At 38.6% G+C, this 26,054-nt stretch overlaps 1 protein-coding gene across 1 annotated transcript in view; it reads left to right on the forward strand.

The window, feature by feature from the left end:
- LOC134004755 (plexin-B2-like) overlaps window positions 1-26,054 on the forward strand; it is a 183,645-nt gene that overhangs the window by 133,069 nt on the left and 24,522 nt on the right. The window contains 16 exon segments of the mRNA XM_062444134.1: window positions 6-106; window positions 1,290-1,416; window positions 8,602-8,770; window positions 9,855-9,966; window positions 10,092-10,203; window positions 11,273-11,374; window positions 11,481-11,576; window positions 12,826-12,913; window positions 13,120-13,283; window positions 17,770-17,918; window positions 19,244-19,379; window positions 23,324-23,460; window positions 23,567-23,752; window positions 24,815-24,926; window positions 25,402-25,608; window positions 25,711-25,794. Of these exon segments, the coding sequence (XP_062300118.1) occupies window positions 6-106; window positions 1,290-1,416; window positions 8,602-8,770; window positions 9,855-9,966; window positions 10,092-10,203; window positions 11,273-11,374; window positions 11,481-11,576; window positions 12,826-12,913; window positions 13,120-13,283; window positions 17,770-17,918; window positions 19,244-19,379; window positions 23,324-23,460; window positions 23,567-23,752; window positions 24,815-24,926; window positions 25,402-25,608; window positions 25,711-25,794 (2,082 nt within the window).

A 26,054-nucleotide genomic window follows, 5' to 3' on the forward strand; every position in this document is an offset into this window, starting at 1 on the left:
TGCAGATCACCAAGGTGCCGGTCCAGGCTTGCCACCTGAAGACAGACTGCCACTCCTGTGTCTCCATGAAGGATCCGTACTGTGGCTGGTGTGTCCTGGAGGGAAAGTGAGTCAAACTTTATGTGTATATATATATATATATATTTATGAGTGTATAAATGTTTGTTATCACTGATATTTCAGGATTGTTCAATGGCACAAAACTGAGAAACTGCTAACTCTATAAATTAAATTAATGTTATGGTAAAAATAAAATGTAAACATGTGCTTTGTTAGAGTGTTAAAAGAGAAGTAGATATTTCCTGGTTAACATGCAGTAAGTTGCACTGATGCTGCATTCAGATAGATGGGAAGGATTTGGCAAGATTCCCATGTTTAATAAGTAAATAATAGATAAGTAAATACATATATATATTTAATCTTGCTGTACGATATCCACAAGTAAAAACCTTTAGGCAGCGATAACACAACTGGGAAAACAGATTAATTCAGGAGAGTCAAACCCATTTTCATTCAAGGGCCACTTACAGTTCAATCTGATCTGATGTGGACCGGATCATTAAAAAGATAGAAGGAAGTAGGGAATGAATGAGGGAAGGATGGAAAAGAAGGAAGGAAGGAAGGAAGGAGGGAAGGACAGATGAAGGGAAGGGAGGACAGATGGAAGGAAGGAAGGGAGGAGGGATGGTAGGAATGAAGGACAGATGGAAGGGAGGATGGACAGATGAAGGGAAGGAAAGAAGAAAAGAGGGAAGAAAGGGAGGAAGGACAAATGGAAGGAAGGAAGGAAGAAAAGGGGGAAGAAAGAAATAAAGGACGGACGGACGGAAGAAAGGGAGGAAGGACAGATAGAAGGAATGAAAGTGGGCCTTGATTGGACCCCTTGGCGGGCCGGTTTTGGACCACGGGCCTCATGTTTGACCCCTCTGGATTTAGTCATATGTGATGTAATTTTCTACGATAGTGTCGGCCAATAAGAAGCTTACGAGCACCTGACTGTTTAAAGACAACAAGTGAACTTTATCATGTGTGTGATCACTGTGCAGGATTTAGTGCCATCTAGTGGTGAGTCTGCAGAATGCAACCAAAGGGAACGAAAACACTGTGATTCTTAATTTTAGGTGATTAAACACTAATTAAATCATATTATATTACATTTCTGTCAAAGTCCGCTCAGCTAGATGCCACTAAATCCTACACACTGCACCTGTAAGTTAAAGCTTTATAAAGCTTAATAGCAGATTAAAACAAAATGTAATAAATGATGTCACCGGCTGCTTGTCTCACAGGTGCACCAGGAAGCAGGAGTGCAGTCGCTCGTCGGAGGAGAACACCTGGCTGTGGTCGCCCAATCAGAAGTGTGTTCAGATCGTGGTATTCGACCCGCCGAACATCAGCTGCAAGAAGACACAGCAGGTATGGGGAGAGAGAGAGAGAGAGAGAGAGAGAGAGAGAGAGAGAGAGAGAGAGAGAGAGAGAGAGAGAGAGAGAGAGAGAGAGAGAGAGAGAGAGAGAGAGAGAGAGAGAGAGAGAGAGAGAGAGAGAGAGAGAGAGAGAGAGAGAGAGAGAGAGAGAGATCAAACTAATTTCTGATGTGTGAAGGATTATTAAAAAGATGGAGGGAGGGCAGGAAGGAAGAGAGAAAAGGAAAGATGGAAGAAAGGAAAAGAAGACAGGAAGGAAAGATGGTAGGGTGGAAGGACGGAATGAAGGAAGTATGGAAAGATGGAAAGAAGGAAGGAAAGGTGGAAGGACTGACTGACAGAATGAAGGAAGGAAGGGAGGAAGGACAAATGGAGGACGGAAGGAAGGAAAGATAGATGGAAGGGAGGAAGGAAATATGGAAGGAAGGATGGACAGAAGGAAGGAAGGAGAGATGGGAGGAAGGAAGGAAGGAGAGATGGGAGGAAGGAAGGAAGACAGATAGAATGAAGGAGGAGAGTGTGAATGAACATATTGCTAAATTGACTTCTCGCTGAGCTCGGCTTAATTCCAACCAGACGAACTTCCTCAAACTCAAACACAGTAGCTATTTCAAAATTTAAAAAATATGTGTTGACTGCTTCTTTAAAAAACAAAAAGTCAGCACTCTGCAATTTCTCGGAAATGTTGCGTCACATCCAGAAAACTACTTTGACACATTAACAACAAACATCAACAGTGCTGGTTTATATTAGGATCAGATGAACTCTGTTTGTCATTAGTGGCCTTTTATAACTTTAAAGCCACTCTGCTGTATCGCTGGTGTCTCTCCAGTTAAATATTAAATAAGTGGAGGGACTCAATTATATTAAACCATAATCTGTTCATTTAAAGGCTGATGATGTTGAACAGGTGCGATCATGTGACCTTAAATAGATCCTCATCTGTTTCAGTCTCCAAAATACTTTGTTAGACCTTTTCTTTCTCTCAACTAGAGAAAAAAATTAAATGTAGGGCAGAGGGGTCAAACTCATTTACATTTGATCTGATGTGGGCCAGATTATTAAAAAGATGGAGGGAGGGCAGGAAGGATGGATGAAAGGAAGAAAGGAAAGAAAAGAAGACAGGAAGGAAAGATGGAAGGGTGGAAGGACGGACTGACAGAATGAAAGAAGGAAGACAGGGAGGAAGTAAGGAAAGAAAGATGGAAGGAAGGAAAGATGGAAGGAAGGAGGGAAGAAAAGAGGGATGGAAGGAAGAAAGGAAAGATGGAAGGAAGAAAGAAAAGAGGGAAGGAAGGAAGGAGAGAGGGAAGAAAGGAAGGAAGGATGGACGGACAGCATGAAGGAAGGAAGGAAGAAGGAAAGATCGAAGAAAGAAAGGAAAGAGGGAAAGATGGAAGGAAGGAGGGAGGGAAGCAAGGAAGGAGAGAGGGAAGAAAGGAAGGAAGTGTGGATGAAAGGAAGGAAAGAAAGAAAGACGGAGGGAAGGAAGGAAGGATGGACGGACAGACAGAAGGAAGGAAGGAAGGAAAGATGGAAGGAAGGAAGGAAGGTAGAAAAAAGGACAGGAATGGAGGAAGGAGGGAAGATATAAGGAAGAATGGGAGGAAGGAAGGAAGGAAAGTGTGCTGGACTGAACCCCTTGGCGGGCCGTTTCTGGCCCACGAGCCTCATGTTTGACCCCCTGATTTAGCAGCCAACATCATGGCCGACTTTAAACGCTGCGGCAGCCATGTTTTATTTGAGCTGCTTTGCTTCAATCAGAACCTGACGGATCAAATCTCTGAATTAATGAGGAAACTGATCAAAGAGTTTATTTACCGGAGAGAGACGCTCCGTCCTTCACGCTGTGTTTCGTTAAGCCTGCTGACACACACACACACACACACACACACACACACACACACACACACACACACACACACTGCTTATTCATCAGGTAGCAGCAACTTTAATTTAGGTTTTTATAGAAGTCACACGTTAGCAGGTTTTTGCGGGTGGAGGCTGTTAATGTGTTGAGTATGTAGATCGTAGTGATTGTTGATCATCAGACGTAAAGGTTGAACGATAATTACAATCAGGTCAAAAACATTTATTTATTTAAGTTATGTAAATAATTTATGACGTCTGAAGCTGTTCACACTTTGATTTGTTTGTTTTAGATCCATGTAGTTTCTTCCAGAGCTGTTTGTTGAACTTCTCCTTCATTCCTTCCTTCCTTCCTACTTTCCATCTGTCCTTCCTTCCTTTCTTCCATCTTTCCTTCCTTCCTTCCATCTTTCCATCCTTCCTTCCTCCCTACCTCCCTTCCTTCCTTCCTTCCTTCCTCCTTTTCTTCCATCTGTCCCTCCTTCCTTCCTTCCTTCCTTCCTTCCTTCCCTCTTCCTTCCTTCCTTCCCGCCTTCCTTCCTCCCTCCATTCCATCCATTTGTCCTCCCGTCCTTCCTTTCTTCCATCTTTCCTTCCTTCCTTCCTTCCTTCCTTCCTTCCTTCCTTCCTTCCTTCCTTCCTTGCTTCCACCTGTCCTGCCTTCCTTCCTTCCTTCCTTCATCTGTGCTTCCTTTCGTCCATCTTTCCTTCCTTCCTTCCTGTCTTTTCTTCCTTCCTTCCCGCCTTCCTTCCTTCCTTCCTTCCTTCCTACTTTCCATCTTTCCTTCCTTCCTTTCTTCCATCTTTCCTTCCTTCCTTCCATCTTTCCATCCTTCCTTCCCCCCTACCTCCCTTCCTTCCTTCCTTCCTCCTTTTCTTCCATCTGTCCCTCCTTCCTTCCTTCCTTCCCTCTTTCCTTCCTTCCTTCCTTCCTCGTTTTCTTCCTTCCTTCCTTCCCGCCTTCCTTCCTCCCTCCATTCCATCCATTTGTCCTCCCGTCCTTCTTTTCTTCCATCTTTCCTTCCTTCCTTCCTTCCTTCCTTCCTTCCTTGCTTCCACCTGTCCTTCCTTCCTTCCTGTCCTTCCTTCCTTCCTTCCTTCCTTCATCTGTGCTTCCTTTCGTCCATCTTTCCTTCCTTCCTTCCTGTCTTTTCTTCCTTCCTTCCCGCCTTCCTTCCTTCCTTCCTTCCTTCTTTCTTTCCTCCCTTCCTTCTATATCTGTCTCTTTAGCTGTTAAATGCTCCACAATGTTCACCAGCTGAGCAGGAAGTTCGCAGTGTTGTTGTTTTTACAGCTTTTTCTCTTAAAACGACGCCATGAGAGCACTGACAGTGAACCAAAACAGTAAAGTTGCAGCCGAACAACTAAACAATGAGTTGATACTCAACTATAAAGCTCCTTAAAGCTGCAGAATCACGACCAATGCATTACATTACATTACACTGACAGCTCATATATTATTATAATGAAAAAATATTGATTATAACCACTTTATGTCAAGTTTGAGAAGCCAAATCCAATTCAGAGTCCAAGTCCTATCAATGCAATGATTAAATACGCGAGCTACTAGTTTAATTTATATCTATGCTACTCATTTACATTGGAGGCAGAATAATTGCTGCCTTGATTGCATTATGTTCATCGCAATATTTGTTCCAATCAAGGAAGTGTGACGTTTCCTTCGCTGCACAGACATCATGCTGCCTCCCACAATGTTGTCAGGTTTCAGCTACTAAAACATATAGTTGAGATTAAGTTGAAATGTGTGAATTTTATTTAATTTATGTTCAAAATCTTGTGTTTCTTTATGTATCTCCTTCACATAGAGTTGATCAGGTTGTTGATTGTGGCCTATTAACAATATCCAGCAACTCCGCACAGCCATTGAAGAGGAGTGGACCAACATTCACCAGGCTACAATCAACAACCTGATCTACTCTATCGAAGGAGATGGGTTAGGGTTAGGGTAAGGGTGAGGCAAATGATGTTTTGACCCCCCCCGACCCCCTCAATAAAGCAAAACTGCACATTTCAGAGTGGCGTTTTATTGTGGCCAGCCTAAAGCACACATGTGCAATATTCATGCTGTCTAATCAGCATCTTGATATGCCACACCTGTGAGGTGGGATGGATTATCTCGTGCTCACTAACACAGATTTAGACAGATTTGTGAACAATATTTGAGAGAAATAGGTATTTTGTGTATATAGACAATGTTTTAGATCTTTGAGTTCGGCTCATGAAAAATGGGAGCAAAAACAAAAGTGTTGCGTTTATATTTTTGTTCAGGGTAGTTTTATGTCTTTATTCTAAACTAATCAAATCATATCATAAATAATTGAAAAGTCTTTTTTTAATATAAATTACACTATATTATAAAACTGTAAAATATGATAGATCAGGGATTGGCAGCGAAATGTTATTAGCTGCACCAAATTATAAGAGCGTCATTTTTAAGATTACATGGTCTTTTTCTTATTACAGGCTGAAGACATGAGACTTTTTTTTTGCTTTGAAGTGTTTTTTGGAAGTTTTTACAGAATTGAAGTTCTGCCGATCTGATTTTATTCAGATTTCAACTTGTTGTTTCTCACAGTCTTCTTCTAAACTCACTAACTTTGCACGAATACACTTCTAAACATTTTAATTTGGACTTCATTACCTCCAAATCCTCTGAGATATTAGAAAGGAGTTGAGTCCAGCGTTTGTCTTTCTTCTCTACGTTTAACCTCAGCAAACACAGAGATTGATTAATCTGCTGCATCTTAATTAGGGAGTTTGGGACTATTGTCTCTGTTTCAGCCCCCAGTGTGTGCTTTTAATCTGATAAGACAAGTTAGTTTTTTGGCTTTAAATCGTGCAGCTTTTACCTTCTTTATGATAAAAAGAAAGAAAGAAAGAAGAAGAGGAGGAGGAAGAAGTCTCCTGTGAATTCATTCAGGAGCTCCAGCAGTGTGTGTGTGTGTGTGTGTGTGTGTGTGTGTGTGTGTGTGTGTATGTGTGTGTGTGTGTGTGTGTGTGTGTGTGTGTGTGTGAGTGAGTGAGCTACACAAGATCAGAAAGTTTTGAAATTAAAACTTCAGCTGCAAAATTAAAACGGTTCAGGTCAGCGAGGAGTAATGAGGAGCTGATGTTTGAGCAGCGCAGACGAATAGTAATCGCATGCACACGCACACACCAGACATACACACACACACACACAATTTATCAAGGGCATTCAGTTGTATTTACGTTCTTACTTATTCTCTCGCTTACACACACCTCTTAGTTGTCATTAACACACACACACACACACATGGAAGCTAGTCCAAACTTGAATATTTCTTCACATGATTCCTTTATCTCTATTTCCTGTTAACTAACTACTTCTAACTAAAATAGATAATTAAATACAATATATACTGTGTGTGTGTGTGTGTGTGTGTGAGACGAGTCAATTTTTTCTGTAACTTACTGCGAAATCTCCCAAACCAGCCATAAATTGATGCTAGCAAGTGTTGTGTCTGTATATTCAAAGCCTGATATGTCTCATTCATCTTTGCCAAAAAAGCTCTATTATCACTTTCAGCTTGAACCGTGTATTTTCTTTTTAAAACTAAACAAACTTCAAGAGTCAAAAAGACACTGAGTCAAGCCGAGTTCAATGCATTAAGTAAACAGAAACCAAATGACAATCTGTGACTCACATCCTTTTTTACCCATCTGAAGTCGAGCTTATCTGCCGTGACCGCTGACCGTTCTCTCACACATGACGTCAACGATGGCCTTCAGTCTAGGAACGTTTTTACTAAAGCTCTAATCCCTCCACGGCTTGAGTGCGCTGCCAAAATATTAAGCGTCACTTGTCATGTCTTGATGACCTGGAGCACGCTGCAAAAAGTTAACTGTTACTTTCCATCATGGTCTGGCAGTCAGGTTGTTGTTGTTTTTTCAGGAATAGTTTAGTTTCTTTAGTTGAGTGTTCAGGGACTTTAAATTCAGTCGTTACCTTGTGCTTCTATCCTCGCTTAAAGTTTTTAGCTTTGTGACAGTAATGTGTGTGTGTGTGCGTTTGTGTGTGTGTGTTTGTGTGTGTGTGTGTGTGTGTGTTTGAGTGTGTGTGTGTGTGTGTGTATCTATTGAGCCGCTGTATAAAAAGTGCCCTTGATGAATAAACTTGTATTGAGCTGAATTGAATAGCAGATATTCAGTGTTATATTTGACCATGTTAACTGTAACTCAGCTACAATAACATCACTGATTTATTTGCTTTAAGATATATTTTTTAGGTTTATAGACTTGTGTAAAATAACCATAAAGTTGCCAAAATAGCTGCTGTATATATCTCCTCTGTGGGCTTTAAATCAATGAGTAGAGCTGCTTTATGGCGTTATTGGTTTTACACTGTGATAAAGTAGCTTGTCAAGTATTTAATTGATTGGTCATAATAAGCCAGAAGTTTATATTCCCATCTGTATACTTTTTAATCTATAAACAACTTCTTAATTGGCTTTTGATTAATCATTTATTTAACAGTCTTTTAATTGTATTCTATTGTGCTTGTTTTTGATTTTTTGTATTGTATTTATTTATTCATTTTTTTGTGTACTTTATTTTACACTTAATCTTACTATTATCATTATATAGTTTTTTCTTCTTATTAATTTTTTAAAGTCTTTTAATCTCTCTCTTAATCTAGTTTTAGTCCAGCTTTTATTAAACTTAATCTTCTATTTTACTTTTCTTTTGTATTTTTTAATCTATTTTAACCTAATTTCTTTTAATAAACATTTGTCTCATATTTTACTTATTTATTTAATTACATTTTTAACTATATAACTATGAATTTGTACTTATTTTATTCACATTTTTAAGCATTTTTATCATTTTTATTTTATTTTGCATGCATTGGCCTCCAGTTTTGTCTTTTAAAACTGTTTTTTATTGTTATTTATTATTTATTTATTTTTAAATTTTGTCACTTATTCTGTCTTATTATCAGCTTGTCAATCAGCTAACTGTAAAGCACTTTGAACTACGCTATACAAACTATATATAAAGAAAATTTGATTGATTGATAATTGAATTTCCCCCCTTAAAAAAAGTTCCAATATAAAGGTTTATATTACTACAAAGGGGGGAAAAACAATTATACTTATATTATGAGTTTTTCCATCAAATGAAGAACAAACATTCCTTTTCTCTCACTCTCACTTACACACATCTGGATGCTGCATTTGACTACAGTCAGTAAAAGTCTGCTCTGAGGGATAATAACTATTCCTCTTGTCTCCGTCTCTTTTTACTCTTTTTTCTCATCGTTCTCCAGGTTGACATCTACATTCCCAGCCTGCCCACACTGAGTCGGTCCGATAAGATGCAGTGTGTTTTCGGCTCTATCACCAACACAGCCGTGATCCCCTTCGACAGTACGAAGAAGAAGGTCACCTGTTCGCTGCCGAACCCCGTCGAAATCCCACCGACCCCAGATCAGCAAGGTAGGCTGCTGTTTAATCAGAGCATGGTCTCAGATTAGTGGAGGTTTTTTGGGTAAAGTACTCAGCCTGAGTGAAAGAGAAGTTATGCATATTGCACATTTATATAATTGCAGGTTATTTACACAGAGATTGTTTATAGTGTATAGTATTTTATTTTATTTTTATCACTTTATGCAGCTACTGTGGGATTAATAAAGATATCTTACCTTAAAGTCCCTGTAAAGTAAGAATAAATATGTGTTCTGAGTTTGACATACCACAGAAAAGTGTGTTGTTAACCACCCTGCCAAATTTGAATGATTAAAAAAATCGCCAAATATATGAAATTAGGCTTCAAAGTTGTGTAAAAGTCAGCTTCTGTCTCTGCTCCCAAACGCTGTGGGAGTGGCCGCCGAGTTCGCTGAAGCCCCGCCCCCTACCAAGTGTCACCTGTCAATCAAAGTCACCAGCTCTACCAGAAACATGGACGCTAGGTCTGAAAGCTTTCTGCTGCTAACTCAGCTGCTAGCTCGGCGGCTAAATCTGCAGCTAGCTCAGCTAACTGGCTAACTGTAGACTGTAGTAGTAGTAGTGTTAGATATTAACAATAACTCGCCACTAGGCAGGTTAACCACTGAGGAGAGCGGATTCTCGGGCTTATATAGTAGGGGAGGGACCAGGGTCGTAGCCCTTTTTTGCAGGCTCCGAAAATCAGGAAAAATGAGAGGGTGAGAAACAGTTTAAGGCTCTATCTCCACAGTTCAGTACTGCATAGTTATCAGCCTTTTCACATGTTTTCCGTAACCATTTTCCAACATGTATAATATGTTTAGAAGTAAATCTAAACATATTTACACAGACTTTAACAGTCTTTATAACTTTTATTTTCATTATTTTAACGTCTGAATGACACAAGTGCTCTTAAAGTTTCTGAATTCTGTTGCTCACTGTGTCTTTGTGTGTGTGTGTGTGTGTGTGTGTGTGTGTGTGTGTGTGTGTGTGTGTGTGTGTGTGTGTGTGTGTGTGTGTGTGTGTGTGTGTGTGTGTGTGTGTGTGTGTGTGTGTGTGTGTGTGTGTGTGTGTGTGTGTGTGTGTGTGTTTTCAGACTTTGTGTCCGTCCCAGTCAGAGTTGTGGTTAACAACGTCATCGAGGTGACAGCCGGAGAATATCACTTCTACAACTGCACCGCTACAGTCAGGAAGAACCAAAATACACCGTAAGACGGATAACACACACACACACACACACACACACACACACACACACACACACACACACACACACACACACACATAGACACACACAGGATATAAGTATGACATCATGTGTGTGTGGTTGTAGGTGTATATCGTGTGTGACCAGTAAGTGGGGCTGCCAGTGGAACGCGATGGATCACAGCTGCAGCGACAATGACGTCGCTGTAGTTGGAGCACACATCGTCAAACCCAAGCAGGTACACTGTTCACATGTTCTTATAATCCTCTCTTCTATTGTTTTAATGTCCTGGAACATATATATATATATATAAATAGTGATGAAAGTGAAGCAAAAAACCATCTGAATTTGCCCCCTCGGTGGCTGGCTGCAGTGTAGATCATCCTGCCGTCCCTCCATGTCAGCAGATGAGACATGAGCCAAATAAATACTCAAAAATGACGTCAAATACATTTTACCTCAAGTTTTTGTCATTTTAGATCCACCGATACAATATTATCACGATACGATATTATTGTGATATCTGATTTGCAGATTTTTGTTGTCTTCAGACGACGAATCCCACAGACTTTTATAACGATAGGATCTTCTTCACTTTTCATTTCAAACAAAGAAACTTAATGACTGAAGTCCTGCCAGCCTGAGTTTTACTTTAAGAGTAATGTTAACATAACACACTGACAGGTTAATGATAGAATATCCATATGAATCGTGCAATTTTAGAAACAATTATTTATTTATTATTGTTTTTGTTGGACTATAGGACTTTGTACAATGACAATAAAGACATATTCTCTTCTACTATAATCATTTTTGGACACTTCACATTTTAATCTTTTTAAAGTGTTTATCATCTTGTGTGTTGATTAAGAGTTTCATACATTTGTTTTTATTACTGTTAGAGACTTAAATTACTTCCAGTGATTGTAAAAAAAAAAAAAAAAAAAAAAAAAAAAAAAAGATGTCTTTAAGAAAAGGAGCTGATGGTTTTAATTAGTGAAAAATAACTGTGAAATCTAGGTTTAAATGTTGTTTAGTGAATCTTTTACCCAGAATAAACCAGTTTGATGCCTTCTTTTACAGTTTTTATGAAGCTTTTTAAACAAACTCAACAGATAAAATGTTTTGTTTTAGGTGTTAAAACTGAGATTTGTCCATTTAGATTTCAATTCAATCAAACACTGATTAATGACTCTGTTGCCTTCAGTATTTTTGCTCCTTATCAACCATTAAATTATGTTTTTAAAGTTGTATTATTAGTTGTTAATTGTCAGTATTTGTGTTTGTGTCTCTTTTCTGCCATGAAGTCTGACCGCTGTCCTCAGTTTGAGTCTCCGGAGCCGCTGTTGATCCCAGTGGGCAAAGAGATTCCCATCAAGTTCCAGGGAAGAAACCTGGACTTCTACAGGGTGAGATTCATCACATCCGCTGACTGACTCATGCACATCATCCTCATCCTCATCTTCATTCACACTCTTGTAAAATAAAACAATAAAACAAAAACTTTCTGTCCAGGATTACAAGTTTTCTATCGGCGCTGAGCTGATGAAGCACCCAGAGGAAGTGCTCACACTGCAGCAGGGGTCAAGGTTCAAATTCAATGGTCATAAGGTCAGTATGAAGGACACTTTAGTGTGTAGAGTTTTAAAGGATAGAAACACAGTCAGGTGTCTGTATGAGCAGTGAGACTGGTTTTCATTGCTGTGATTATTCCTTAAAATGTGTTTTTAATGTAAAGTGATGGAGGACAAAATCCACAGTGTGTCATTTAAAAGTAGATGTGAAGAAGAGAAAAAAAAAGGAGGAGGAACACTGAAAGAAAAAAAGAAAGAAAAAGCAGTAAGGGGAATTCGATGAAAGAAAGAAAGAAAGAAAGAAAAGTGATGGAGGACAAAATCCAGTGTGTCCACACAGTCATTTACAAGTAGAAAGAAAGAAAGAAAGAAAGAAAGAATTATTATTTTACGTGTTAGGTCACTGCTGTTTCCCCTCTCTTATATTTATCTCTACATTATCTATTTTTCCTTTCTTTTTCCCCCTCTCTCCTTTCACTTTCTACACACACACACACACACACACACACACACACACCTTTTCTGAGTTTGTGTGTTTCTGAATATGTGTGTATATGTGTGTATATGTGTGCTGACCTTCACAGGTAGGTACATGAAAGGTAATTTAGCTCCAGATTGGACGAGGTAGTGTTTTTTTCTCTCTCTCTCTCTCTGTGGTAATGCTTGTGGAAAGTGTGTGCACGTGTGTGTGCGTGTGTGCATGTGTGCGCGTGTGTGTGTGTGTGTGTGACATTTTTTCTCTTCTCTTTCTTACACACCCCTGAGCTTTTCCTCTTTTCTGCCCCCATTGATCCTCGTCTCATGCTGAGTCTGAGACTGCCAATATGCAATTGAATTGTGTGTGTGTGTGTGTGTACATGTGTGTGTTTGCGTGTGTGCGTGCGTGCATGTGTGTCATATTGTATGTGTTAAGTCACTGCTGATTCCCTTCTCATTGTATTTGCCTGTACATTATCCATTTTTTTGCTTCTTCTCTCTTTTTTTTCCTTACTCCTTTCACTCTTTCTCCACACACACACACACACACTTCTCTTGATCTACGGCTACAGGAGTATGTGTGTTTCTGAATATGTGTGTTTCTGAATATGTGTGTGTGTATGTGTGTGCTGACCTTCCCAGTTAGATAGATGAAAGGTAATTTAGCTTCAAATAGGAAGGGATGTTTTTTTTTTTTAAAAATCTGCTGTGGTAATGCTTACATAAAGTGTGTGTGTGTGTGTGTGTGTGTGTGTGTGTGTGTGTGTGTGTATACTTGTGTGTGTGTGTGTGTGTGTGTGTGTCTGCAGTTTGCCTATGACAAGCAGCAGGAGGTGAACGTATCCTTCCATATTAAAGACCGAAACACCGAGAGGAAGATTGACAGCACTCTGACAGGTTTGTGTGCCACTTACACACACTAACACACACACACACACACACGCACACAGTCACACAAATCTACATAAAGTGTGAAAGTGCTGTTAACCATGCTGTTTTCTCGTTCTGTTTCCAATTTAATTCCAGCTATATTATGTTAATTAGCTCTAACCTCTCCTCCTCCTCCTCCTCCTCCTCTTCTTTTTCCTCCGTCTCTCTGACAGTTGTGCTGTATAACTGCTCGGTGGGAAGAGAAGACTGCAGTCTGTGTAAACACGCCGACGCCAAGTACGACTGTGTCTGGTGCCCCACCACACGCTCCTGTGTTTACCGGGAACTGTGCACGTCACCACAGCCGGCGCAGTGCCCCAACCCCGAAATCACTGATGTGAGTCATAAAAATACTGTGAGGCCACACGGAGTCTCACTCACATCACACAAACATAAACAATATGTCACTGTGAGGTTTTTGTTGTGTTGTTGTTGTTGTTGGACGTTGATGTGACCTTTTACTTTTATATTCTGGGGCTTTACTGGAATATATTTGCATAATTTACAGCTAAAAAAACTCCTTATTTATCTTATACTGGCTCTTTATGCAGCCCCTCAGTTCAGCCTCTGTCTGAAACAAGCCGGTTTATCTCAGGAAGCTTCAGAAAGCTACGTAAACAAACTATAGTAGCCAGGTTTCACTTCTTTATCTTCTTCTTTACACTAAATGTCAACTTCTCAAGCACATCTGTACATGTTTGAGCCTGAATCAGATCCAAAGTATGACAATGAACAATGCAAACAACTCATGTTAAAATCATGGATGTATTAGAAAAAGAATAGTTTATTGCCATTGTACAGGTAAACAACGAAATGTCTGCAGCACTGCCTGAGTGGAGCTAAAATACAAAGATTACAATTTAAGTTTAAATAACACATACACACACACACACACAAGTTCAAAAATACATACACTGTACCTATGGGGAAAATGCTTTTTGTGCTGTAGGAGGATTATAAGAGCAGAATAGGGCTCCGCTGCTCAGCCATGCAGCCAATTTCCCCCAGTGGCCACTTGCGGTACTGCACCAAAATCCCTCTCAACCCAAAAAGCATTTCCCCCATAGACCACCATTGTAAAAGAGACACCTATAAAACCGTTGACAGGACACATTGAACAGCAAACAAGATCAATTATGACTCTTTATGTTATGAATTTTTGGATCCATGGAGGTTTAATGTTTGTAAAACTTTCCTCAAGACAAGAAAAGCGATTTAAAAAACAATGACATGAAATATGAACTTCTCAAGTACATTTTCGAACCTTAGTCAGATCCAAAATATGAGCGTTGACAATGCAAAAAACATAGTTAACAACATGGATGTATTATAAAAGCTAGATAGGGCTCCCCTGCTCAGCCTTGCAGCCAATTTCTCCCAGTGGCCACTCGCGGTACTGCACCGTAAAATCCCCCTGAACCCAAACAGCATTTCCCCCATAGACCACCACTGTAAAAGAGACATCTGTAAAACTGTTGACAGGCAAACAAGATCAATCATGACTGTATGTTATGAATTTTTGGATCCAGGAAGATTTTATAAGTGTAAAACTATCCTAAAGCTGAAAAAAGAGATTTAAAAACTGGTGTCCGTCATCACAATGTAAAGTCTATGGGCCGAGTAGAAAAACACCACTGTGCATATTCAGTGTGCCAGAAGCTAGAAACTTTTTTAAAGTATATGCACCAGTGAGCATTTCATATTGGACTGAATGGGCGCCATTTTTGGTCAGGTATCCAGCTCCTATAATACACCCATGGGAAAAACCCTTAGCAAAAAAAAAGGCCATTTAAGGGCAGCCAGACAAAAGTCCACTGTATAATGTTCAATCGGTGAAGTACTCTTTTTTTTTTTTTAGATACTGTTTAAGTTACCAAAGCAAATAGTGAAGTGACAAGTGTGTGGATTAAGCACAGTTTTTATACAAATAAAGCCTCACTGTTAATGCCTGAGAGGAGCCAGCAGCCATTAAAATAATGATGTCAAACAATCAGCAACACAAAGCTAAACATTATTAAAACTCCTCATAGATGGAAAGAAGGGAAAAAGAAAAAAAAAAGTGACATCATGCGTAAGAGACATGGTGGTATTTTTCCATTTTTGAAGCTCGGTGCTGTGATCTTGCTCGTGTGACTGTCGGGTTTTTAAAAAAGAAATGTACCGAGATAAAGAAGGTGGAAGCTCTGTTTGCAGCACCTTTTAATAGATCCAGTATATTTCATTTTAAAACCTGTCTCATTTCACAGAAGACCAAGACAACCTTTTTTTCTTTTTGACTCCTCAGTCACAGAAAAACATGAAAAAACATGACAGAAAATACAACATACTATTATATGATAAAGTACAATAAACTACCACAGTGTACAGCAAATAAATAGACTTCTATAACAGCTTAAAAACTACTGAAAAATACAGAATAATGACTTTAAAATATTATTATAAAAGTACCTCCATTTCTACATGTTTGTGGATTATTCTTCTCTTTTTTTAAAGGGTTAATCTGGAAGTTTTTGGTGTTGTTAAACAGAAGGAATAAAAGAGACATAAAACGACAACAACAGTGCATCACACATAATAAATTAGCAAACATTGACATAATTTTACAAAGATAAATAAATAAATGAATCTCATTATAACAAGAGATCGAGCACATATTTCTTTGTCATGATGGAAAGAAATACACTTCCATAATAAACAAAGATGCTATTTATCTTTTTCTCTCTTTTTTTATTTCTATCCCTTTTTCACTGCCTGCCTCTTGGGAAATTTCCTGCCAGACACCGAACCTCTAACGCTATTTAAACTCCTGAGAAATACGTCCAATGTGAACACTATATAAAATGATTATGTCCACATTTACAGTATATAGAGAATAAACTCACCTTTGGCTGCTGTGTGCATGTGTGTGAGTTATACACCAAGGATATTAACCCTCCTGTTGTCCTGAGTCAAGGAAGGAAGGGAGGATGGAAGGGAGGAAGGAAGGATGGAAAGGAGGGAGGAAGAAGGAAGGAAAGGAGGGAGGAAGGATGGATGGAAAGGAGGGAGGAAGAAGGAAGGAAAGGAGGGAGGAAGGAAGGGAAGGAAAGGAGTGAGGGAGGAAGGACGGAAGGAAGGAAAGGATGGAGTGATGAAGGAAGGGAGGAAGAAGGAAGGAAAGGAGGAAGGGAGGAAGGGAAGAAGAAGGAAGGAAAGGAGGGAGGAAGGAAGGGAGGAAGAAGGAAGGAAAGGAGGGAGGATGAAGGAAGGAAAGGAAGGAGGGAGGGAGGAAGGAAGGAAGGGAAGAATGAAGGAGGGAAGGAAGGAAGGAAAGGAGGGAGGAGGGAAGGGATGAAAGGAAAGAAGGAAGGGAGGAAGGAAAGGAAGGTAGGAGGGAGGGAGGAAAGAAGGAAGGGAGGAAGGTAGGGTGGAGGAAAGAAAGAAAGAAGGAGGGAGGGAGGAGGGAAGGAAAGAAGGATAGAGGGAGGAGGGAAGGACAAACGGAAGGTAGAAAGGGGGATGGAGGAAGGAAAGAAGGGAAAGAAAGAGAGAAGGAGGCGAGGGAGGAAGGATAGACGGAAGGAAGGAAGGGAGGAAAGAAGGAACAGTCAAAACAGACGGGGTTAATTTTACCCGGGAGGACGACACGAAGGTTAAAAAAAAGAAGGTGAATACAATCCCTCCATCTCTTTCTTTCACTCCGGGGATTATTATAAAAATCGTCTCCATTAAATATGAGTCACTAGCCTCATTTTAACCGTTTATCTTCCTCAAATTCTACATTTACAAAAAATCCATACAGCTTTTTACAAAATCTGACACTTTTACACAATCAATCCCTTTTTGCTTTTTTTTTTTTTCTTCCCTCATATTGTATTCACAGTGTCTCCTCTGCTGGTGCTCCAATATGTTTCCTATTTTCTCTGGAACATCAGTCATTTGTCTCAGGCTCTCCTCTTCCTCCTCTTCTCAATTTCCTTTGGGCAGCTGCTTGATTAAGAGTTTGTTTGAGTCATTTCAGCATCAACATTTGGGGCTTTTTTTTTTTTTTTTAATTGGCAAGAAGTCAAAAAACCACTTAAATGCATCAAATAGCTTAAATTGCTTTAGTTTGTCCTGCGGTCACAGTAAGCCGAAACTAAAATGTGGCAAACCGAAGGAGATATATGTGCAACTTTTATACAGCCGAAGCTTTCAATGGGAAAATAAACGTATGAATAACTTGCACACATCCTTTTTTTGTGGACCCAGCATCAAATTGCTGCTTTTAATCCATTTTGAGAGAATATATTAGAGGATTATGGTAAAAATGTCTAAGTGGTGTAACCATAAAAACTTTGTACCAAATAATTCAACTTGCTTAAAAACACGAAATGTCAATCAATGTAAGTCCACTTAAATACACTGTAGGTGGATAAAATATTTAATATTTATCATTCTTTTGTGGTTACACCTTTCTTTCTTTCTTGTTTCTTTCTTTCTTGTTTGTTTGTTTGTTTCTTCTTTTCTTTTTTCTTTCTTCCTACTTCTTGTTCTTTCTTTCTTTCTTTCTTTCCTCCTACTTCTTGTGGTTACACAAAAGAAAATTTGACATTTTCAGAAACATTCAGTCTTACTTTTGGTAAAAAAAAAGTTGTGCAAATGTAATTTCAAATGATATAAAACCAACAAAAATACTAAATGAACATTTTAACAAACCTGACGCTGCTTTTAAAACTATTTTTTTACATATTTTTTAATTGCTCAACCCTTATTTATCACTGACCCCTTACACATTTCCCTGTTTGAACTGTTTACAGCTGCATATCTTAATTTTTCTGTCTTTCCTCTCCTTTTTTTTGCAGATCATCCCTCATTTCGGCCCTCTCAACGGTCAGATCTCCGTCACCATTAAAGGCTCCAACATGGGAATAAAGCATGAAGACATCAAGAAGATCACGGTGGCGGGAGTGGACTGTGTTCACCAGCAGGACAGATACTCCGTCTCTACCAGGTAATCTCACAGCCATAACGGCGGCGGCTTCATTAAACATGCAGACGGGAAGCTGAACCGCTGTCTGAACATGTTAAGCTCTTACTCAGGTTGAAGGTCTTTGCACCAACCTTTGACGGCCGGCTGCCATTAATTAATTACAAGAGATAACCTGAAGATCTTCCTGACTGAACAGTGGCCTGCTTCTAATACAGGAGGAGAGAAAGGTGATGTGTAACTAAGGACAATAACCTTCAAACCAGATTAAATGCATAATTACATAAGATTAGAGCTTCTCTTTACATGTGAACACTGCCAGTCAGCAACCTTTTTAAACAACAAGTATAGTTGATTTGAAGCTGTTGTATAGCTCCTAACATCGGTGGAAGTTTTTCAAAATAAGTAAGCTTACATTACATGCATACACCATATCAACGTATATAAACTGAACCAACATTACAAAGAACATCTTCTCAGACAAGTACAATTATTGATATGAAGGACTACGATGGAGAATTAGGGCCATACTAAGAGGAAAATAAATGAATAAATAAATACATTTTTGGAAATTACGAGAATAAAGTCGTAATATTACAAGAATAAAGTCGTAATATTAGGAGAAAAAGAGTCATAATGTTATGAGAATAAAGTGGTATGAATGGTAGCAGATGTAACCAGCGATAGCCTTGCAGTCGACCGCTACTAGACAGCTCCTGTTCCACAAAAGTCTGTGTGGTTCTTTCTTCCAAATAGACACAGTCGTTTGCACAATCGTTTCAAAGTCCTGAAAGTGATCATAATTTGATGCTGATGAGCCAAAAGATGAAGTATTTCCTTATTGGTGAAACCGATACTGAAGTATAACTTCACAAGATGCTCAACATTCCTCATTTTAAACGCAGGAGGAAGAGTTCTCATAATATTACGACTTTATTCTCTTAATATTACGACTTTATTCTAGTAACATTATGAGTTTATTGTCGTAATTTCCAACAAAGAAAAATTATAATTTCTCTTAGTCTGTCCCTAATACTCCATCATAAAGGACAATTAGAGGTTTTTCCTTTTCTTTCTCGATTTCAGCACATATTTAACTATCACCCCTTTTTGTATGTATGAGGCAAAGTCAAAAGCATTTGCCTGGCCCAAAAAGTAAAAGTACTTTTCCCAAAACATTGCATTGATCTCTTAGCATGCAGAAGACAACTATTCATCAGGACAAGGAACTTGTGATCTCCTAAAGATAAAGTCCTAAAATAAAGAAACCAGGGTCCATAGGAATATCTTGTGATGTAATCTTCTGTATTACTCTTTTAACTTCCCTCTCTCCATCTTTCTGTTTGCAGTGTGGTGTGTGAGATCGGTCCAGCGAAGCGAACGCCACCTTCAGACATCCCTGTTGATCCTCCACACAGCGGAGCGGTGGAGATAGAAGTAGAAGGAGGGAGAAGAGGAAAATCTAAAGTCTTTTTCACCTATCGGGTAAGAACCCAAACTCTGCACAGTCGATGCTTCACTTTTTATATTCTCTTACACACATAGAAGCACACAGGACAATGGAGATACTTACACTCACTACAGTCTACAAGCATCTCTTCCTCTCTTTGCTTCTCGTATTATTTTTCATTGCACACAGCTTCTTCCCCCAAGCTGTTAAATCACTACTATATGTTAGTATGAAGTCAAAGTGCTTTACTTTTATTAATATATAAAGACATTTAAATGTAGTTGAAACAAAGAAGATACGTAATCTAAACATCTAAAAAACTTTAAACCCAAATGTAGCTTTATTTGAGCTGCAAATCAGCAAATAAATGCTGTTAAATTAACAATATGTATCCTATCTGCTTTACTAAACACTGAATTTACATTTCCAGATGATGTCTAATATTTACTTCCTCTTTTCCACAGTAGCTTTTTTTCCCTCCTTTGTTTTAGTACTTAAAGTAATTTTCACTCGACTGCAAGAAGCTTTTAATCTGTCGCCCTGAAACCTGCAGACAGCGTGTGTGCACACCTCATCAAAGTTTTTACTGAGGCAACACAGAACATTGAGTGACACGACTGCTTCAAAAACCCTGCAGATCAAATCCGAGAAACATTCAAAAGGTTTCAAACAAAAACACACGTCCGTCCTCGAGTGTGGAGCGGAGAAATCGTCTCCCTAAAGAAACAGCAGCAGCAGCGATGGAGGCGAATCATAAATATAAATCACTGCTGCACACACACACACACACACACACACACACACACACACACACACAAAGAAACTTCCTGCAGTTATTCCCAAATACCAAAAAACTGAGAAACAAATGTAATCATCATAAATAAAAGTTTCAGCTCTTTGCTTCTTTTAGACTCAGATGTTCACTTTCATATTTCCTTCTTTAGTTTTTGTATTAAGCTAATTAAAGCAAACTACTGAGACCAAAATGACTTTAAAACTCCATCAACTCAACTTAAACTTTTAACTTGAAACACATGATAAGTCTAAAAAGGGACAAAAAAAACTTTCCTGCCTCTCTAATATTTGAAAGCAACTAAAAGGGGGACTGTGGAGTGTTTTTGACACTTATTGTTGAGGATTAATTATTATTTCACTTTTAAAACAAGTAAAACAGACGTCAAACAATTTACATATTAAAGGACCAGTGCGTAAAATTTTTCAGCTTCTTGCAAAACTACAGTACGGCTCGTAGACCCTGATAATGCGAGTTTTGAATTTCTGTATTTCCAAAATATAAACCTGCCTACGACAGCTTATTAGGGCCATATATGTCAAATAAATAAATAAATACTGACCTGGAGGGGGAAGAGGGAATTTCTGACATTAAATTGCAAATTTGAGATATATAAACTAACAAATTTGCGAGAAACACAAAGTCTTTTTAAAGTCAGCATGTTCAGGATGATCTGGTGATTCTGGGCTTAGATAATAAGTGTCTCCTTATTGCTAAACCCAACAGGAAAGTACAATTAGATCAGTTCTTCCACAGCAGCTTATTGCATGACGAGCAACGACTCTCCAGTGTTACAAAGTGCTTGGCGATGTGACCGCTCGGCAGAATAAAACACCTCTTTTCAGGGGGGGGGGTTTCTGGCAAATTTATGACTTTTTTCTGACAAATTTGCTGATTTTTTTCTGACAAATTTTCTGATTTTTTCTGACACATTTTCTGATTTTTTCTGACAAATTTTCTGATTTTTTCTGACATATTTATGACTTTTTTCTGGCAAATTTATGATTTTTTTTTCTGGCAAATTTGAGACCTTATTCTCAGAAATTCAGAGTTTTTTCTTTAAATATTACCCGCCTCCTCCAGGTCAGTATTTGTTGTTTTTTTTTATACATCTATGGCTCTAATATACAGTCGTACCTTCCTGGATTGTCACAGACCAAAAATATATTTCGGTAACTGCCTCCTGTGCTGCTGCTGCTGCTGCTTGTAGTGTTTGTGTATAACTTCCAACCAGGCAGGAGTTGAAGTTTTTGTTTCTTTTCTTCGGGGATATTTATTCTTATGTTTGCAGCTCGCTTTGCTAGAGCAGCAAGCCTGAAACACCAAAAAAAACACAACAACAAACAAATGCTTACACAAGTACATCTCAGCAGCTGCACACCACACACTTCTTCTTCATATTTACCTTTATTTCCTCCTTCCTTCTTCCTTCTTCCCTGTTGCTGTACAAAAACAAGCACAAGCATCTTCTCTCACACACTGCGCTCCACTGCTGCGTCTTAATTCTGCAGACAGATTGACTACAAATTTGCGAAGCTGCTTCTTTTATCCTCCGGTGTAGCAGAGAATTAATATCCTCCTCTTGTTTTATGTGTTGTGCTGTCAGCGTAACACAAAGAAAACAACCTTCCAGTACAAACAGGAAACCTACCAGCTGTGTGTGTGTGTGTGTGTGTGTGTGTGTGTGTGTGTGTGTGTGTGTGTGTGTGTGTGTGTGTGTGTGTGTGTGTGTGTGTGTGTGTGTGTGTGTGTGTGTGTGTGTGTGTGTGTGTATGTGTGTGTGTGTGTGTGTGTGTGTGTGTGTGTGTGTGTGCTGATAAAACTCCCCCGTGGTGAAGCCGATGTTTGTGTGCACTGACTCTGTTTTTTAGTTTTAGCTCGCTGCTGAAATACCACGGGGTTAAAACAGCTTTGGAAAAAAAAAACTTTAAAAATATGTTTTGATGTGATTAAAGTGTTCATACCTGCAGGACGGCTGTTAGAACATGACTTCTTATTTCTGTTTCCTCTTTCTTTTGGTTCGTCTATCTGAGCTTTTTTATTATTGCTTTTGTACCTAAAATGTTTATTTTCATGCAAAATGATTTAAAACTTTACTATTTAAATGTAATATTTAGGACAACGACTGGAGCTTAATGCCAGCTTCATCAATAAGAGTCTGTTTGACAAAAGAGTTGAGTATATGAGTATGACTTCTTTTAATTATTTTAGGATCAAATCTATGCTTAAACCCTTTTTAAACTAAATTTGTGATTCTACAATCATCTCTAAAAACATGAAATCCAATATATCTGATATTAGCCTGTCACTGATATATCAGTAGTGGCATATATACTGTCTGATATGCACCAATATTTATATTTTTATAGTATTTTTTAAAGTTGTATAAGCAGCATTTTATGTGTATATGATCATTTTCCTTAATTCAAGTTTAATATATATGTGCATATGGTTTCTTTCTATGTTATAATTATTACTCCTTCAGTGCACTGTTGTAATTTTATACGATATCTTTATTATCTTTATTATCTTTATTATTAAGCTGTAAAATATCATGGCCTCCATTTGATATCTTTGTCATAAGTGTTTGATAACCACATTTGCAGGATTATTGCAAAAAATGTGTTAATATATAAGATTATTGGCCAATATGTCCTTTTTTTTACTCCCTATATTCTGCATTTGCCCCAAAAATCCATCATCCATCGGGCCCTACAATTAAAAACATTTTTTGACATTACTAAAGCTAAAAATGTCTCATCAACATGCTAATTATATACTTATATATAATATATAAACTTTTAATAATAAACTTTATTTCTATGGCACATTTCCAAACTGAAGTTACAAGGTGCTTCACATAATACAACATTAACAGAATAATATACACAATAAAAACAATAATAATGGAGCATAAATAGATGATGAAACATTAAACAACAAATAAAATAACAAAAAACAGGAATTATACAATAATATATTAATGCTAGTCTGTATAGATTGATCTTTAAAAGCTTTTTAAAATGAGGCGTATGGATACTTCTGCTGGATTAATCTTCTGGAGCATGTATAAATAATAATAAGATATGTATTGCATGCCTGTGTTATACATACAGTAACTCTTCCATAACCCTATAAATAAAGACAATTGTATATAATGTCTATTTTATCATCTTCTCTGTCCAGGACCCCAACCCAACCTCGGTGCAGCCAGCGAAGGGTCCAGCAGCCGGAGGCACCATCATCACCATCGGAGGAACGAAGCTGGACACGGCGACTAAAGAAGACGTGGCCGTTACTGTCGGAGGCGTCGCTTGTGAAGTGTAAGCGACATTGACTCACAGCAAAGTCCTCAAAGTTACTACAAAGCATCTGATTATGTCGTCTTTAAGGGTGAAACGTTAACTCCTCTTCTTCTGTTCTCTTCAGCCTGTCGTTCGGACCCACAGAGATCACCTGTAAGACGGGGAGGTATCGGGGGCAGAAGGTGCCGTCCGAGTCTCTGACGGTGACGGTGAGCTACGGGAAAAACACCAACAAAGAAGTCCTGAATGCGTACCAGTACTCTGACAACCCCAAGATCATAGATTATTACCCCAAAGCCAGCTTCGTATGGTGAGAACCTTTTTATTACTTCTCTCTTTTTTGGCACAATAAATGGAGATAGATGGAAACATTTAGACTTACTTCTGCTCTTAAAAAAGAAATGTTTGAAGGAAATAAAAGTTGAGACATTTCCCTAACTCTAACCATAACTTCTAAAGACATAATATGTAAACTTTCTGCTTTAAAATGTCTAAAAAAACAACTACACCTGTGTTATATATTTTGTTGAGTTGTGTACTTACATTATCCCAAATGTTTCCAACCAATATTCAAACAGAGAAAATGTCAGAAATTGATTTAATTATCTACGTTAAGCAACATTTTTATGACAGACTTTTTAGCTCTTGGTCTTGAGTTGTGTACTCACATTATCCAAACTGTTTCTAACAATACTTAAACAGAAAAAAGCTGCCAGAAAAATTGACTTATTATCCAGTTTAAACCACAGTTTTATTATAGAGTTTTTAGATCTTGGAGGTTGCTTGTGGTTGTCCACTAGAAGCTGCTAGAAATGGACTTTTTATCCAGTTTAAGCCACTTTTATTGTCAGATTTTGGTTGTTTTTAACTATATATTATAACCAGATGAGGGATTTTAGTCATTGGACGAAACAAGCTGTGCAAATATTAGCAGCAGCTCGGCTCGCAGCCCCTCCAGACGTCCTCAATCTGCCAAACAGCATCACAGAAACACAGATTTTTAACATGAAACTGCTTCATTCAGTGTTTTTACCTATTTTAAACATGGTATTTATGTTTTTGAGAGGAGAAAACCTCTGCAGATAATTTTGCACCTGGTAAAAATAAAACCTCCTGAATGATGAGGTGAGAAGCTGGTAGTTTAACAATGAAGACAACTCCTCCCATGATCCCACACTACTTCAATACATCACAAAACTCTATTTTATTGAGAGACTCCTAGCTGCAGGAACTTACACCTGTTAGTTTAATGATGGGTCATATATGATGAACTCTGTGAACATTTTGAATATAAAACGTTCCCTCTTTAAACTCCGGTCATCAGTAAATGTACTTTATATTAATTAGTATGTGTGTGTGTGTGTGTGTGTAGCGGTGGTCGGAGGATTGTTGTGATTGGAAACGGCTTCGACTTGATCCAGAGAGCCACGATGAAAGTCTGGCCCTCCGCTGACGAGTTTACACAAGACACCGCACCTGTAGAGGTACGTTTCCTGGATTCACCACACACACATATATTCATTTACATATTTGTGTGTGTGTGTGTATGTACAGATTGCAGCTCCAAACACACTTCTTGGTTTCTTTGTTTAAAGTTTGTTTTTCCTCTCTACTCTTGCAGAAAGTTTGGAGCTCTTTGTCTCCACTTTATTATTGGTTTAGGAAACATATTCTTGCTTATGAGCTGCATTTATCAAGATGGAGAAGATTTTTATTAAAGATAATAAGCATTGAATTATCTGTACAGGTTAAAATGCTGTGTGCAAGGTGATAAAAACATCTCAACTACACAATAAGAAGACTGTAAATGCTCCTGATTGTGTAGCAAATAAAATGATTACAGCAAAGTAGTATTTTTGATGCCACATATTGTATTTTGGTCCTTTTTTAGAGTGTAAATCAATGTACATCTGGAAGCTTTTCTCACTCTTTTTTTCTCTGCTTTTCTCCGTCTCTCAGTACATTCAGGTGGCTCTGAGTAAGAATGACACCGTCCTCCAGTTTGATTCCCCTTCGGTGAACTACAGCGACAGCAAGTTGCTCAGGACGGCGCTCCATCTGGACAACGTGAGGGAGGAGCTGAAGGGCTTCGACTACCATCCCAACCCCACCTTCGACAAACTGTCCAAGAACGTCATCACCGAGACGAGCATCATCATCGTGACTGTGAGGACGGACGGTCAAATATACACTTCATACACACTTTGCTCTTTATCTGAAGCTGTTGAGTTCACTCTCTTCTTCTTCTTCTTGTTCTTCTTGCTTCAGGGTCGAGGTTTCTCCAAGGCGATGACGGCCAAAGAGGCGCAGGCGTTTGTCGGAGACGCCTCCTGTCCTGTTAACATACTTCAGGTACAAAACTGAGATGAAAAAGAGCTCCTACTAGGTCTTAGGAAGGAAGGAAGGAAAGAAAGAAAGAAAGAAAGAAAGAAAGGAAGGACAGCAAGAAGGAAAGAAGGAAGGAAGGAATGAAGGAAGGAAGAAAGGAAAGAAGGAAGGAAGAAAGGACAGAAGAAAGGAAGGAAGGAAAGAAGGAGGGAAGGAAGGAAGGAAGAAAGAAAGCAGGAAGGAAGGACAGCAAGAAGGAAGGAAGGAAAGAAGGAAGAAAGAAA

This window comes from Scomber scombrus, chromosome 22 (assembly GCF_963691925.1).
Source record: "Scomber scombrus chromosome 22, fScoSco1.1, whole genome shotgun sequence".
Classification (NCBI taxonomy): Eukaryota; Metazoa; Chordata; class Actinopteri; order Scombriformes; family Scombridae; genus Scomber; species Scomber scombrus.